The sequence below is a fragment of the Apostichopus japonicus genome, chromosome 2 (genome assembly GCF_037975245.1).
Source record: "Apostichopus japonicus isolate 1M-3 chromosome 2, ASM3797524v1, whole genome shotgun sequence".
Taxonomy (NCBI): Eukaryota; Metazoa; Echinodermata; class Holothuroidea; order Aspidochirotida; family Stichopodidae; genus Apostichopus; species Apostichopus japonicus.
The window spans coordinates 27065126-27082954 of NC_092562.1; the positions used below are offsets into that span (position 1 = coordinate 27065126).

The following is a 17829-nucleotide window of genomic DNA, read 5'->3' on the forward strand; positions in this document are numbered from 1 at the left end:
TATATAGAATGACAAATTTGAGGTCAGATAAGTTGTGATTGGGGAGATTAAAATGTTCGGCAACAGGGAAACCTGGGTTATTATTGCGGATACTTAGTTTGTGATTATTGAAGCGGAGTCTGAACTTTGTGCTGGTTTCGCCAATATAGGTGACCTGGGGGCACTTGCAACAATACAGCAGGTAGATGACATTGGCTGAGTCGCAACCAAATCTACCAGGTCTCAGAGTAGTGCCTGAGGCCCGGTGGAGGAAAGCGGGGGAGGGGTCGAGGTGTGTGCACACCAAGCATCTAGGTTTGTTACAGGGGATGTTACCACTGTCAGGTTCATTACTGGGTGGGGCGAGATTAGTGCGAACCAGCACTGAGCGGATGTTGCGGGGTTGTCTATATGCTATGACTGGGGGGGGGGGGGGGCTTTGAAGAGTTCAGCTATTGTGGGGTCCGAACCTAGAGTGCCCCAAGATTGTTTGATTTCATTGAAAAGGGGGCGAAGGGAGGGGTGGTAGGTGACAACGAGGGGTAGTCTATCTGAAACAGATTTTTTACGATAGGTAAGGAGACTAGAACGTTGTAGAGACAGAACCCGTTTGAGGTGGAAGTTAAGTATACGGTATGGGTATCCCCTTTGAAGGAAAAACTCAAACAGTTCAATGGCCTTATTGAGAAAAGTTTGGTCATGTGAGCAGATACGCCGGTATCTGAGTAACTGGCTGTAGACAATGGAATTTTTGGTGTGGCGGGGATGAAAACTATTAAAGTGGAGATAAGAGTGCCTATCAGTGGGTTTGGCATACACCGATGTCTCTATTTTGTGATCATCGATCATGACGAGTACGTCGGGGAAGGGGATTTGCTTAGTGGACCGTTCGGTGGTAAACTTTATGGAATCGTGAAAATCATTGGCAAACGTGAAAAAGTTGTCAAGTTCTTGTTCGCCCTTATCCCATAACATAAAAATATCATCAATATATCGTACATAGAGACATGGTTTGTAAGAGGATGAAGAAAGTAATTCTTGTTCTAGGTAGTACATCAAAATATTAGCATATGAGGGGGCCATATATATATATATATATATATATATATATATATATATATATATATATATATATATATAATTATACAACAAAGGATCAAAGGTAAGGTGAGCCAAGTGTATGCATGTATGGCAAACTGGGATGTAGAGTTGGTTTATAATGTACTCACTGCAGTTCGTACCATCATAATTCTCATCTGTTCAACGTAACCAAAGGTATCGATTCTCAATCTGGTCTGGATAACATCCATCAGGCTGTACAGTCCTATGAACGTATTTGTCCTTCCAACACCAGCACTATACCAAACAGAAACACCATGAAAATAAAAATTAATATAATAAGAGGTAGAAGTAAGTGTGCTAAATTCTGGATTCCTGATTGCTGCCAGTGGAGTTGCCACTTTGTATACCCAACCCCAGCAAACCCTCCTACACATTTACTTTTTCCAGTCGCCACAGTTGCAAATCAAGATCAACCTTGTAATATCGTTGTAATATACATTACCTGCAGAATAACTGGTCTTTTACAGTACACTTGTCATGTTTACAACTGTTGTGTAATATGATGTACCATCAGGCCATCTGTGACGAGGCTATTAATACAACTTTATTAGTGCTTTAAGATGTGCTAATCCCAATTGCAATAACTGCCGTATTGTACTTGTGAGGGGCCCAGGCCAGGTTATTTGGGGCACTTTTAAACTATCAGAGACATGTGCTGACAGTGGGCAATATTCCCTTTCATGGCAAGTGTCAAAGTTGTACTTCTTACTAGACCAATGCATAGGTCATTGCAACAATTGGCGATTTTGTACACTGTGCACATGTTCCATTGTACCCATTGTACACAATTGGCGATAAAAGAAAATCAGAATTAAGCAAACGAATACCTGCAGTGTACCAGAAGGGGACCGTCATATGTTACTTGATACAGTTTAACCTTGTTTGCCAGTCCGATCAAAGGTGTAGCCTGATGTGGGACATCCATGTCTGGCCATGTTTCGAAGTGCCAATTCTTCACCTGTCTGGTTACACCTGCCTACCAATACATAAGGTTTTAAATAGAATTGAAGTTCTGCTTTCCTAGAGGTAAAAGAAGCTTCCTAGTTAGTTATAATGTTACACTCTCCATCGGCCTTCAGTAAAGAAACTGAAAAAGAGAGTACCCCTGTTTCTTTTGTATTAAAACTTGGATTGCCAACATGGTATGTAATTTATTCTTAAAGTGATCACTGTTTGTTCTTCACGAAAACAAAGCAGAGTTATAGTTAAGCTCTACATGCAGAGAGCATGTTGTTTAATGCTACATACAGTTCATAGTAGGCTTTTATAGCAGGAGGAGGTATTAATCTACTAATCACAAAAAAATGTAACTGGTTATCTTACACACCCACCCATATATATATATATATATATATATAGAGAGAGAGAGAGAGAGAGAGAGAGAGAGAGGCGGAGAGAGAGAGAGAGAGGTGGAGAGAGAGGTGGAGAGAGAGAGAGAGGTGGAGAGAGGTGGAGAGAGGTGGGTGGAGAGAGAGGTGGAGAGAGAGAGTTGGTTGGTAAGCGTCTATCTTGGCGCAGAGTGCCTCTATGTCCAGTGGACAGAGCGGAATATGTGTTGACACTAGTTGAGACTAGTGGAACACTAGTAGTTGTAACTCGGAGTTTCACGCGTTTTAGCGATCGTCAGACAACTGAGTTGAGTTATATATATATATATACTGAGATGAGTTATATATATATATATATATATATATATATATATATATATATATATATATATATATATATATATATCCTACGGGATATTTTAGTTCGGGCATCCTTTCGGGATGACACCCCATTAGGGGAAATCAAAACAGAAACTACAGGATCATCGCCCTGTACACAAAATTGCAAAACGTGCTTACTTGTCGATTCGACCGGGGCCTTTCAGAGCAACCAAACCAAACGCACGTTCCAAATTCGGCACAAAATTAACTGCCTATCCAAAAATGTCATTTACCTCATCTACTGCAATATTTGTAACTTACAATACATTGGAGAGTCAAAAAACACTCTTAGAATGAGAATGACACAACATAGATCGGCGATCAAAACAAAAAAGATCTACCAACCTGTTGCAAATCACTTCAATCTCCAAAATCATTCAATTGAGAATTTGCGTGTTATTGCCATTGACCAGAACGATTCTTGGACAGATAAATCTAGGAAAGCGAAAGAAAATTTCTGGGAACTAAACTTAAAGACCACGGCACCATTCGGTTTAAACATCAGAAACGATTTGCCGTCCCAGATAAACCAAAACAATTCCTTTACAATTACGACGGAATCGGATTAAAATAATCCGACGCGGATTAAAATAATCCGAATTTCAAAAACTTCTGCTCAATTCAGCAGAAATCAGTAAGTCGCTTTGCCTTTACAACTATGCCGACATCTTCTCTATAAAATAGTTTCAATTCCTGCTACTCCTTGTCACTTTCGGTGATCATGCACTGAAGAAGAGCTAGTTTTGCTCGAAAGCTCTGCAAAAACCAAACATTGGCTGTTTTACTTCCAATCACTTACCTAATTCAATTATTGTATCTCACTCGAGATCCAGCCTTTCTCTAAATGCAGCATAGTTGTTTAACAGTTTTTCCGTTATTCATATATATATATATATATATATATATATATATATATATATATATATATATATATATATATATATATATATATATATATATATATATATATATATATATATATATATATATATATATATATATATATCAGGCGCGTATCCAGGATTTTCTAACCCGGGGGTCGCGAATTACCATCTAAGCGGAGCGCCACCATCGGTTGGCGCGGAGCGTACAAGACAATTTCTGGTTTTGATACCCCCCCCCAGATCATCGGAAATGGCACTTCTCGGGCTTGAAAATGACCAACCAGATGTACACTTTTGCCTGAGAACCAAGTATTTCCCAAAAGTTTTTTTTTTCCATCCATAACCTTTTTGAAGATTTTAACCAGTCACACTTCATGTTCGACCTCATTGCATGTCCTATGGATCATTGCTTTTGTAGGTGATTCTACGTCACGGCCCACAATATCCGAAAGCCCCACTTTTGAAGGTTTTAAGCCCATCATATCTTGAGAATTTGAAAATTCACATTTCTCGTGAATAAAAATCACTTCAAAACATACCCATAATGTTGCACAAAATTCAATCTATGGACAACCAATATAGAAAAACCCTCTTCAACCCCTAATAGACAGGTCAAAATTGCACGAGTAGAAGAAAGTATGATGAAGAATGTTGGTCAGGAAATTTTCGAAAATTCAGACACAGTTAATATATTGTACAAATATTAAAACCTCTTATAATGGCTATAATAAAACTTGGTTGAAGGAAATGAAAAATACCAGATATTTCCGATATCAGGTATATCGAAACCGAACACTTCACACATAGGCGTAGGTCCCCCCCCCCCCGCAGCCAAATTGTTTCCCATTTTTTTCGGGCACCTACTGAAAGAAAAATACATAGCAATGAATAGCTTAAAAATTATCTCCTTGGGATTTAAAATAAAGCTTGGCCGACATTACTACTGTAAAAGAGAGTTTTGACATAAATGGATCTGTATGCTTTTTCTCCATCTACATAAGACATTTGGTTGTTTACATTAGCATCCAGCGGTATACTGTGCAACTTTCACGGACCGTGCGGTACACGATGCCATGCAATGTAATGACCGATGCTTGCTTATATGATATTGGCATCGGTGTGTCGAACGCGCGTGAAGCGCGCGAAAAATTTGGGCTTTTTTCGGGCAAGTCGTTACAGCCCCAAATCCAATTTGGTCTCCTACGCCTTTGACTACACACATAGACAGTTTTTTGAGGCTGTTCATCGTGGAACATGCATTTCAATGCTCACTGCAGTGAGCATTGAAATGCATGTTCCACGATGAACATCATGATATGATGTTGTATCTGCTCTTTGCTTTACAAATTCGAACAGGCGTGTAGCGAGTAATTGCCAAGGCAGGGGCGAAGCCTGTAGGCAAACTATCTAAGCGAAGCGCCACCATGAGTTGGCGCGAAGCGTACAATAAAAATTTTGGCCGAAAATGCCTCCCAGATCGCTGGAAATGACACTTCCCAGGCCTTGTAAGTTGCATCTAAGCATTGTCTATTTTGAAATTACTAGCGATGTCATAAAGAAAATTTGCTCGGGGGGGGGGGCGTTCGTCCCCTTCCCGAAATGCGTCATGTTCCCCGACGACTCGGTCGAGTTCAAGACCAGCCACAGTTGGTTCCATATAGAACAATTGTACTACAATTTGCACAATTGTTTAAGGCGTCCATACACACACACGCGTTATGATAGACCATATATAGTATTTATATAGATACATTAGTGAGAGAGGAAAAATGGAAACGTCAAAAATGGAGTTGTCGGTGTAAGGGGTAGGGTGAGGCGCACACCCCCTCCGTAATCCTTGATCTGTCACTGGCTACCCTGTGTATATAATAGGGATCAGCGCTTTAACTATGACTGTTCCTCTTTCTCTTCCCGAGGTCTTGGCTCTCTTCTACTCCCTCCTTTTCTTTTTCTCTCTTTTTTCTTTTTTTTTCTTTTCCCTTCCTTTCTCTCCTCCTTTTCTTTTTTTTCCCCCTCCTTTTCCCTTTTTTCTTCTCTTTTTTTTCTCTCCCCTTTTCCTTATATATGTATAAATACATATATATATATTTTTAAATTAAGTCGTTAGAGTTCATTTATCATGAAAGGTGTCTGCAGCTATTTATATTTGGGTCAAAAACAAATGTTCTTACTGCCTTTATTGCAGGCTGGTGAGTCTGTATGTTCACGTGGATATCCTTCTCCTCCATAGCCTTCTCTTACAACTGCAATACTAAAATTGTAGAGTGTACATTCGATCAAGTTCTCAAATTGATAAAAATGGGTTTCCATAGATGCGTTGTGTTTCACATTTTCACCACGTTGCCATTGACTAGATGACGTGTTCTTGTGGTAAGGAACATAGGCTATGATTGGAGGAATGCCTTGTTCTCTGTCAATAGTCCACGTATCCCACTGAATAGTTTATGTTTCACAGTCACGGTTCCATGTACTAAGAGAATCACCGAGAGTAAGAATAGGAAAGAAAACGAACAGTGAAGAAAATAAGACTATGGGCATGAGCTTGACAATCTATCATTTTTTTTTTCTTTGATAGACATGAGAGTTTCTTGCGATCTGATAAAAACAAAATATTTTTACTTTGATTAACCATTGAACCAACATTTGTAAGGCTGAAATGTGCTTATGGACAATCTTTTCCGTAATATAAATAAAAACATACGCCCCCTCGTCGAGAAATTGTTATTAACACGAGGGCAAAATATTTAAGACGACTTCAAAAATGTGCATGTAAATACATGGATATGCCTATTTTACAAATTAACATCACTAGTCAATGTTCAATGTGTTTGTTTATTATCCAAAATACTCATAATAAGAACTTAAGTAACTGAAACAATTCGCTTTAAATGAGATGTATCTGTCCAACGACTTCATAAATACATGTGATACTATAATTGTTTTAACACTATACCGTCCAAGTCACATTTATAAGCTCCTGTTGGTCCCCAGCTATAGACGTTTCGGCATTAGTTGGTGTGATGCCCGGATCTGTGAATATATAACGAAGTTGCTGCAAAACAGATCATGACATTATTTTCTTAACAAGATAAGTAATGGATTTGAATCCTTAAACGGACCAATAAGTGGAATGAAATATTGACATATTCTACCATGTTGCTTGTATTACACACGTACACGTGTTAGTCTATATACACAGCTGATAAGTATTATATACGCAAATGGTATGAAGACTTGTGTCTAATTCACCTTTAAAGCGATAAAGAAATATCCTATGAGTAAACAGTTGATGAGAAAATGTCTAATGGTCATAAAACCACAAGCCCCTAATATAGGTGTAGTATTTCAAATTGTCTTTTAAGTCACGTAAGCTTTATCGTGATTAACATAGACCAAACCAATAATCCTCTCTACAACCAATGTAGTGACCATGGATTGAATAAAAGCTAGAATCATAGAAAGGGTGGGACTTCAATCAATGTGTTTGTCTAGTATTTGTATCTTGTTGTATCTGTTTTTCTATTTGTTAATATTATATTTTAAGATCGAAAACTCTGTAACAGTGTCATTGTTATTCTTTTGACGTCCTCTTCACATGCTTCCACCATTGATGACAATTACCGTATTTATTTGTTCTTGTTCTACATTGAACTTCTATATTTCTTTACCGCGGCAGGATGTTTTAGTCCTAATTAAGACTGGACCCGGTGTTCCATCTCCATTAGGCCCTTCTCTCACAGCTGTAACTCTGAAGTCATACTCTGTGTCTGGTTCAAATGGTGTCATCATCACAGAATACATTTCTTAGTCGTCGCTCGCATTAACTGTTATAAAGGTACTCGGCCAGTCTTCGCTCTCCGACTCCTTGGTAAATAATCTATATTCAACCACCGGAGGAGTCCCAATGACGCCATCCCATGGCGGCCAATTAACTGTTAGTGAATCTGAGCTGACATGAATGACTGTTGGAGCGGCTTGGTACTCTGGAAGTCCTAGACAAGTTATTATGTAAAATATGAAAGATACTACAAATTGAGTAAACAATATATATATATATATATATATATATATATATATATATATATATATATATATTTATACATATCGTGCTACTAAAAGTCCACGACTAAAGAAATGTCACGTTTTGATAAGAATTAATTACTATCAATTGTTATGCATAGGTATGTGTGCTAAGAAGTTTCTGTTTGCAATCCATTTTCTGTAGAAAGTGAAGAATGTTAAAAATTGTACAAACATTGGTTTAAACAGATAAACGGTTCCTCAAATTAACCAATTATAACTGTTATAAGACGTTCATAAATTGATTGATACTGGTAGCAACAATAAACCGACAATTGGAATATATTATTATATTTGTTGATAATGAGTTTTATTCAAATATTTGGACCGTACAATAAAGCTTGATCAAATTATATCAGGACAACATAAATATAAGCATTTGCTAAACTTTAGCGATGATGTAAGCTATTTATCAAGGTGGTTCAAATTCAATGCAACAAGTGAATGCTTAAATAATACAAAACATATAGATAAGCCAAATGAATGTAACATACATATCTACACCTTAGCATATAATCTGTCATCATGCGTTGTTGAAACATTATATTTTTGGCTATTACACGGAGATAATTATCTCTAAGAAAAACGTTACTTTTCTATTGTTGTGCCCTGGTGGTACAGGTATCGTTACGTTAATAATCTCAATATTTTCAAATTTGATCCATGTAAAATACAAAGTTTGTATCAAGGGTGATGCAATGTGTACAATACAAACACCAAACTAGTCCTTTAATTCGCACGTTCTCATTCTTTATCATACGGATGCTCGCAGCATAAATTTGATCAGCGCGTAAGAGTCATTATAACGTAGTCACGTTGAAGAATGAAAAGCGTTATCCTATCTGTTTTATAAAAATCCTAATATATAAATTATGGCATATGATGTAAAGCTCTATTCAATATAACACATACAAATTAGAAAGTTATAAGATTAACAAATATACTTGGAACATAGTAGTAAATTTCATTACTGCTAGAACTTTCACCTCCACTTGTTGCCAGCGTCATTTGAATGCTGTAATTCCCTTCTGACTTGAGATCAGTGAGCGTCAATGAGGTAATTGAAGGATCTGTTATGGTAAATTTGCCTTCGTGTAGTGTTTCCAAGTTAATTGATGCATAGAATATAGTTAACACAGTCACACCAGAACTACATGATATGTCATCAGTGGGAACCTAAGAAAACAGAACGGATTAAAATACAATTACAAGTGTAAAACATTAAGTGTTCTTATGCTTTTGGACAATCAAATCCAGCGAGATAAGCTGCAACCCTGTTTACCAAAGCATAATATGAAATAGAACAGCCAACTTTTCTGCATAATTTCCCCTTGAAAGAACGTTCATTAATGGCTTCGTATCAACTATAAGGTTTAATAAATACAGGAATGCTACCGAATAATATAATAATCGACAAAACTGTAGCCATTTCCAATAGTGTTGGCATTCAGTTAAAATGAAGAACTTGACAATATCTCGGAGAATGAAAATATAAAAATTCAAACCTCCCAAGATATTTTCACATTTTCCTGATCTTCTCCATCGACTTCTGCAATAACATTCATTGGGCTAGCCTCAGGAACTTGTGTAAAAATGAAATAATGAAAATTAAATTCTAGTTATAAAAGGCAACGTCAATTGAAGATGGATGTAATTAAATGCTTAAGGTGAAGCTCTCCATGGTGTATGATAACTAACGTATGGGGTTAATGGTAAGCCAGTTTTGCTTTAAACAAGAATAAATGTGTCTCGCGGTAAGATGCACATTGAATCTGGTTTCTTTGCTTGATAAAGTTCGGGTAATATGTGGATGAAGAGATTGAGTTTTACTAGTTGTTATCATCTCGTTCAAGATGTGTTATTTAATGTACAAAACACAGCCACAAAAATCTCTAATTCATAGCTTGACCTGTATATACAATAGCCAATTAATGATGAAACGTTAAAACTATTGCAAATAGATGAACCACACTTGGGCAAACCCTAAAAATTATGTTTAACGCAAGCGCCAAAGTTACACTGCGACGGACTTAGAGTCAACACTGGAAGCTCCGGAGGCACACAGGCTTTTGAAGACCATCCTCCAGAAGTCAGCGAAAAGAGAGGAGACCAGAGTGTCACCTTATAAAAGGTAGAAGTAGGAGTGTGCTCGAGAAAAACGGCCCTTTTTAGGGCCAACAAATTTTTCCAGAAAGAGCTACTTTCCTCTCCTCCAACATGCAAAATGTACTTTCTCTCTCTCAACCTCTCTCATCGTCATCTAAAAGACGCAAATATGTCCGATCAGTGAAAGCTAATAAAAGCTCCGAAAAATTCCGCACCACCAACAGGGAGCTACAGACTATACGTAGTCACTCAAAAGCCCAAAATCTTCGAAAAGAAGCAGAAACACTAAAAAAGTTCGTAAAGAACCTATCAGACAGAAACATGTCCAATATAGAGTTTATTGCGCTGGGAAAAGGTCTGAAGTTCATAGCAACTCCAGTAAAACCTAAACGACGTGATCTTCTCAAGTCTTTAAAAGACCTAAAATGAAAAATGAGAATCCGCTTCATCATGCAGAATAAAATGCAAAAAAAAATTACAAAATTCCGTCTACCCTCTACATGGTCACCTAACATGACTTTTAGTAAAATCCTAGAGGACTACTTGGAAAAAAAACGACCGCTCTGTTATTGTCAAACCCTTCGATAAAGGTAGAGACATTGCTATAATGAATCACTCAGACTATCAGGCAGAAATTGAGAGGCAATTAGCTAGTCACCACTACGAAGAGTTAAAAGTGATATGACGTTTCAAACTAAAAGTTTAGTCCAGGAAACACTAATTGAAATGTTCTCTGCAAAAGAGATCGATAAAAGCGCCTTCGAGTACTTGTCACCATATAGCCACAAGATCCGCACACCGGTCATATATGTGCTACCAAAAATTCATAAAGCACCCCGGCTAACTCAAAATTTGCCGGTAGACCGATAATAAGTGGAAACGGATCACCGACCCCAAAAATATCGGAATTTTTGGACTATTTCTTGCTTCCTATTGTAATAAAACAAAGCACTTATGTGAAAGACACAAATCACATTCTGCGAATTTTGGAAGCCACCCCGTTACCAAAAACGGTACTACTTGCTACACTCGATGTCGTCGTCATGTATACCAATACTCCCCAAGAGGAGGCATTAGATATATGTCAAGAAGTCTATGAAAAGACGGAAAAAAGCGAATATGGAATAAATAAAATATCTTTTATATCCATGCGCAAACTAATTGAACTCATCTTAAAAAGAAAGTGTTTCGAGTTCAATAACCAATTCTATCTACAAAAGATCGGTTGCGCCATGAGTAGCCAAGCCTCTCCGGAAATCTGCGATATCGTCATGCATAGACTTGAAAAAGCAGATTTTACCGACAGATAATAAAATCTTAAAAGGGCTCCGCTATAGAGATGACATTCTATTGCTCTACGACGGTACAAATCAGGAACTTGAACACCTAGTAAAAAGGTTGAATGAAATTCACCACTTATTAAAGTTTACGGTAGAAATATCAAACACCGAAGTAACATACCTAGATCTGAAAATCTTCAAAGGTACAAGGTTCGAAACCAATGGGTTATTAGACACTAAAGTCCACACTAAACCCACGGAAACCTTCCAATACCTCGACAGAACCTCTGCACACCCACTTGCCACTTTTAAAGGCTTCATTAAAGGGGAAATATTACGATACGCACGTCTCTGTAACAACGAGACTGATTTCTTACAGAAAAAGAACGCGTTCACAGAGAAACTGTTACTCCGTAACTATAAGAAAGAGGAAATTGCCACAGCTACTAAAGGCATAAAATTTGAAAACCGTAGGCATTACCTCACTACCAATCCTATACAAAAGGAACCACCACTGGTGTTCAAGCTTACCTATACACCCCATATCAAAACCACGCATCTGAAAAAAGCACTTTTGAAACATTGGCACCTAATTTCGCAACACGCGGAATTATCCAAACTGTTTCCAAATGAACCGATTCTTGCCTACAAAAGGGCCCAAAATCTCAAAGATTTACTTGTTAACTCAAGGTTTCGTACTAACGAAGAATCAGCTGACTCTCAAGGTGCACACGAAGCTCTTTTAGATGCTCTTATAGATGCACTATGAGTCCATAAAAACTCGTGCACAGAAAATAGATGCATTTTGAGAACGAGACGCTCATGCCGAATATAAAATATTCAAAGGCTTACTACTGATGAAGCTCCTCCTATAAAAGTTGAGAGCAGAAACCGGTCTAGTTGGTCATAAGAACCTACGCTAGTCTTTCCTACTATTAAAAGTACACTCAATTCACCTAATAGGTGCAATTATGTTTCACCATGAGGAGCATGCTATAAGTTCATGTTCTTCGGGCCCTCCCTTAGAAATACTTCATGTTCTTGGCCACTACGTTGCGTTAGATAGTGTAAAACCGCCTACACCCCCATTTCACACTGCGGGTATGAGTGAGCAAAGGCTGAACGTTTGCTGATTCATTCCTTTTACCACAAAGAAATATCACAAATCGCGGATAATTGGTTCTGGAGTAAAATGCGTTCTTGATTAATCAGGATTAGTTTGGGATTTCCAGTCGTAACGCTAGTTCATTCCACTCACGATACAAATTACTTGAGGTGACGTTTGCACGTTTACATTATAGTTTCACTACTAAGCCTTAAAGAGTATCCTAAGTAGGGTATCTCTACTAGACAATGACCTACGTTGTCTGCAACCTTAAAACGAGGTTTAATTTAGAAGGCTGAATAGTACGACGGTTATATAGTAGTCGTTTGAACTCTTATATATTAATCTCTCTTTTTTTCAAAGCGAGGAGATCCAATATTGTTTTTTCTGGACTGATTTAAAGCCCCGTAAATTGAATTTTATATAATAAATAGGGAACAAGTGGAACTTGTATTATGTGGTACTTTAAAGCGTTTGTCTTATTTGAATTGAAATTGTTTATATTGTAGTAATTTATCATATATTATAAAATTTGGTAATAAATATGGTAAACCATTTGCACTTTCTATGAGACATCTTATGAAATCATTGAAACATGCCAGTCTTTGCTCATTGTCTGAAAAAAATGCTCCGTTGAGAAGAAAAACATGCACCATGAAAGGCTGACCATCAAAGAATATCAACGAAACGCCTAAAAATATTTAAAAAAAGTTAGTCAGCCATGAAATAGTGATGAATACGATTAATGATATCGGTGAGCTATTGTTGTCCAGAACCATTGCGGTTCAAATTGGTAGACAGCAACACTCTCAGTTTGCATTTCTTGTTAGGCCAACTACACTGTGCACACAAGTTAATCACCGAGGGTAAGTAGCCTAACATTAAACATCCGAGTAACTTATTTAGTAAATTTAATACGAACATATGAAATCAATCATTTGACTTGATAGTAATTTAAAACGGAAATCTTAGGTATAAAAGTTTGATGCATTATATTTATTTAAGGAATATTTCCCGAACCAGTTGCGACTTTGGTTACTAGAGGTTTAGCTGTCGTCATACCGGTGACTTAAGACGTAAGTTGAAAAATGTACTTAATTACTCATTAAATACCATCATTCTTCTTAACGCTAATGCATTTCTTACATAAATTAACTATCAAATTAATATAATACTGTTTGGTATTGTGCATGGAGTTTTCGATCATTTGATTATGAAATTCGCTGTAGCCTGGGGTTTTTTTTTGCGTAGTGTCTCGTAGTATGAGGAATATACTTAATTTATAAGTATAGTGTGCTATATACATACAGGCTATATAGCAGCGGTAATTATACAACGTGAAGAGATTGCTCGTGAGCAATCAAGACGGCCATTCCGTAGGTGTATAATTTCAAGTAGCTGTTTGGCTCCACAGATTACTAGATATGCTAGGTGACATGACTGACCAGCTTGATGTCGAGACCTATTAATCAAAGAACGAGACATGGATGTTCGAAACTCAGAGTGAGACCATCGAGACCTCCACGAATGCATTCTTTCTAATGTTATATAGCACATAATTATCAATAACCATTTTGATACTGCAAAGAAACCAAATATCTGTGAAGGAATGCTTCCACAATTTGGCTTAGGTGATCTTCATTAACTGAAAATGTTGCCATATGGAGCTGTACTTTATCAAGAGTAAAGTTCGGCTGCAGTGAAGATTTAGCATGAAGCCTACATCATCAAATAATGTAGGTTAACGGTGCTCGTGATTGGTTTCATCTCACTTACATTTTGATTGTCTTTCTGGTTCTGATTCAAAAGGTACCGTCAACCTACCGTCCCTTCTAAACGTACGACCATATGATTTAAAGCAGATACAAATGTAAGGGAGTACCAAATTGGGGGGGGGGGGAGTTTCGGGGAAGTTAAAATGTGTCCGTGGGTCATATGTTCTTGCTAAATAATATTCACATGGATGTTATATATATATATATATATAGTGACCGCAATGTTGTTACATATTTATTTATTTATATATATATATATAAATATATATATATATATATATATATATATATATATATATATATATATATATATATATATATATATATATATATATATATATATAAAGTAAATGAATAACGCAAAACTGACTTTTCCCAATTATTCATTTACTATAGAATTACAGTATATATAAAAAGCCGATATTTTCATGAAGTCCATTCCCTCCATTGTGTCGAATGAGACTGAGGTTAACATCCTGGTTACACTAGATACAAGGAAATGTAGCTACTGACTGGCGCCATAGCATATACATGGCTATATTGGGATCGCCACATACAAAGGGCTCGGAATCTCAGTTGGTAGATCGTCGGGCTGGGGATCCAGTGGTCATTAGTTCGAATCCCGGTTTGTTCAACAACAACAACAAAAAATCAAAAAAAAAATATTTGGCGCTTGGTCTGGCAAGAAATAATATTTATATTGTCTTCTTACAATAACACTTCTAAGTTTGGAGAAAACTTGATGAATTATTGAATTTGTCAAAACAATCAGATTTATCCTTCACCCAAACGATGTTTTTAGTGAGAACGAATGAGCATGCCGTACATAATTCTAGTGAACATTCATGGTATACTGTCCTCTTCTGCATAAAACTATTCAGTGTATTCTTTTTTTTTATTGATAACCTTTCTTGATCTTCTGCTTCTCCTTGCAAAAACATCTTCCCATAACACGTCATACAAAGACAAAGGCATTCCAAGCACACACAAACTTAAAGGTACTCCTTCTGGTGAAAGTATATAGAATATCTATCAGATACAAGGTGATGCCATAGTGTTATATCCATGAAAAATTCGAAGTGTTATAGGCATCGTGATGTGCGTTCATGCTGCAGTGAATTCAATTGTTTTCCTTGAAATATCTTAATAACTGGATATTTTCAGCATTGTCGAAGTATCTAAGAATATAACAGCGAACCCATGTACATTGTGATACTGTACTCATTCACTATTTCCTTTATACTTATTATATAGAAATGGTGCTGGTCACACTGGAATTTTCCTGACAGTAAAATTCGAAATGGAAAGGATGAGGATGGAAAACAAAGTTGATTTATTCAACACAGTTCGACAGCTGAGAGGAAGCAACCATAGTATGATTCTTTCAAAGGTTGGTTCACGTGTTGCTCATAGCAATGTACTCCACCATACTAAGTACACTGGCTTCTATTTGAGTACTCATACTCGTTTAAAATATGAAAAAGAGTATCCTTTTGGTTGTGTGACCCAATCAACTTGTCTTTCGAGGATATTTCCTACCACTTGTCATATGCGCACATGTAAGAGTAGCGGTTAGAATGTCCTCCGCAAACATAATACATTCCCCGTTCAGCCCTTACCGGAAACGAGAATCCCTTCACATATCATCACATTGCGGATATGAAGTGTTACTGGAAGGAGTATTTCGTGATAGTACCTTTCTGGTTTGAAAATTAAAAACAAAAAAATTATTTTTGCAAATGTCGTTAACAATGACTACACTGTAGTGATGATCAATAGGGGTGCCGGTCTCTGGTGCAGGCGAGGGTACGAGAAGTACACGCTAGCCTCGCAACACACTAAACACTCGTACAATAATAATGGTTGGTAAAAGTCGGTTCCCACCTACGATCGTCATCGGAATGTAGTCCAAGTTTCCTGTCTTTGTGATTCACTTAATTAAAGAACTTTGCAGTAACATGACTGATGCAAACTTTTCAAATATATCTAAAACTTTATCTTGATTACAATTTCCTTTAATTTGCAAAATATTTGGATGTGGTATAGCAATGTAGTGTGAAAGCACACATAACGAGCACAGTAAAACGCAGTTGTAACTTTTAAATGCAGTTCGTATAATGTATCCTCATTTTGTACACAGGATGATTACGGCCTTTGTCATCACCTTCTCAAGGAAGATAATCCAGAAGAACCAGTTTATGCCAACATATGATAACAAAACACAAATATGTATGTTTTAGAAAACCGCAAAATAATACGCAGGTCACGTATAATGCTCAGTAATATTTTGTCTTTAATAAATGCTTCAATCATTGCAAGATATTAGCAACATTTGTATTATATAACTATGAATATCACTGCTTTAAGCAAATGACATGAATGATATGTGTGTTAAGAACAAAACTTGATGTAATCGAATTACAATAATAGATGAAAACGTGTATGTATAACAATAATTCAATGTTCTTTGTCTAAATATAATTCAGTAAAGAGCCGTAGCCTGGGTGAAATCCCCAGCGGGCAGCGGAGACACATCTCGTATCGTCCAAATGTCACGTATTGATGCTTTTGATGTGCGTATATACCAGGGCCTTTTTGAAAGACAAAAATGGGGAGGGGGGCATTCCCAGAAAGGGACCAAACTGACACTATCTAAGCGGACCGCCGACATCGGTTGGCGTATCATAGCAAGGAAATATTTGCCTAAAATTGCCTCCCAGTTTGCCGATAATGGCACTTACCAGGACTTGTAAGTTGCATCTTAACATTCTTTAGTTTGAGATCTCGTTTTAGTACTTTACACTTCTAAAAAACTTGTAAATTAGAAGAAAAAAAATATTCCTTCGGTAAATGGGACTTAACGTTACTTTATAAACTCTGCTTCATTCATTGTTTAACACAGGTAATTGAATATATAAAAGCACTCGTGCCTTTCATCTTGAGTTGCACAATAATGACTTATGAAATCATAAGAAATGATATGAACATATCGCTCAAACTAACTGAAATAGCGCATAATGTCCAGGCGTTCACATTACCGTAAGCTTGCTTTCATTTAGGAAGTGGTAATCTCAGGGAGCATCTTCGTCCTACATATCCGCCCGCAGGCTGCGGCCATGGCATACGTTTTTTTGTGGCAGAAAAAGTGACATTTGCCTACATAAACCAATCTGTTACTTTAACGAAATTTTTTCCTCTTCGTACTCAGAATATTACGAAAATCACAGAATCCTTCGAAAAAGTTACATCAATAATTTTTCTTGGGTTATTGTTATACCGTTTTTCAGATTTTATTTTCACTTTCACATTTAGTCAGTTATAACAGTTAAATAATAGGGACATATATCTAAAACATTGAAAGTTGTACTCTATACCCAGATGTTATGAAATACGTTTTAAAATCAATCATTGTAAGAAAGACAACGTAATTGCTTCGTAAACATTTTGACCACGTTACAACTTTTAATAACTTTTAAAATGTAATTGATAAAGCGCAGAAATGAAATTTCAAAGAGTGCTTATTTTCGCATAGTTACTTACAACAGAACAATGAAACGCTTTGAAAAGGTGAATATTGTTTCGTTTTTTTTTAACACACTGGATTTACATATTTTTAGAGTATTTTAAGAGTCATCGTATATTTTGCTTTTCAAACAATACTACACATTATAAGTCTGGGTTTACCTCAGGTGAAAAAATTCCGCTACATATACAGATGACAATCCTCAGTGTTAAGCTGTTTTTATGTGAGAATTTTCAATTTTATGTTTAGATCTTTTAGTATCTTCT

General features: G+C 36.7%; 1 protein-coding gene across 2 annotated transcripts; it reads right to left on the reverse strand.

The window, feature by feature from the left end:
* Nucleotides 1-7368: 7368 nt before the first annotated feature.
* LOC139984533 (uncharacterized) lies at nt 7369-9364 on the reverse strand. Of its 2 annotated transcripts, none has more exons than XM_071998467.1 (3): nt 9280-9364; nt 8761-8950; nt 7369-7686 (listed from the first exon to the last, which is right to left on the reverse strand). In XM_071998467.1, exons 1-3 carry the CDS (start codon nt 9337-9339, stop codon nt 7499-7501), a joined length of 438 nt encoding a protein of 145 aa, XP_071854568.1. In that variant the 5' UTR covers nt 9340-9364; the 3' UTR covers nt 7369-7498. The 2 variants fall into 2 exon arrangements, with proteins under 2 accessions (XP_071854568.1, XP_071854559.1); XM_071998458.1 differs by having other exon boundaries at nt 8719-8950.
* Between the last annotated feature and the right edge of the window lie 8465 nt (nt 9365-17829).

What these genes read in the sequence shown, in the direction of transcription:
- LOC139984533 (XM_071998458.1), bottom strand. Translation starts at nt 9,339, where the DNA reads ATGAATGTTATTGCAGAAGTCGATGGAGAAGATCAGGAAAATGTGAAA. An exon ending in ATGTGAAAATATCTTGGGAG is followed by an intron (nt 8,951 to 9,279) that starts GTTTGAATTTTT and finishes CTGTTTTCTTAG; the next exon opens with GTTCCCACTGATGACATATC. An exon ending in AATTTACTACTATGTTCCAA is followed by an intron (nt 7,687 to 8,718) that starts GTATATTTGTTA and finishes TAACTTGTCTAG; the next exon opens with GACTTCCAGAGTACCAAGCC.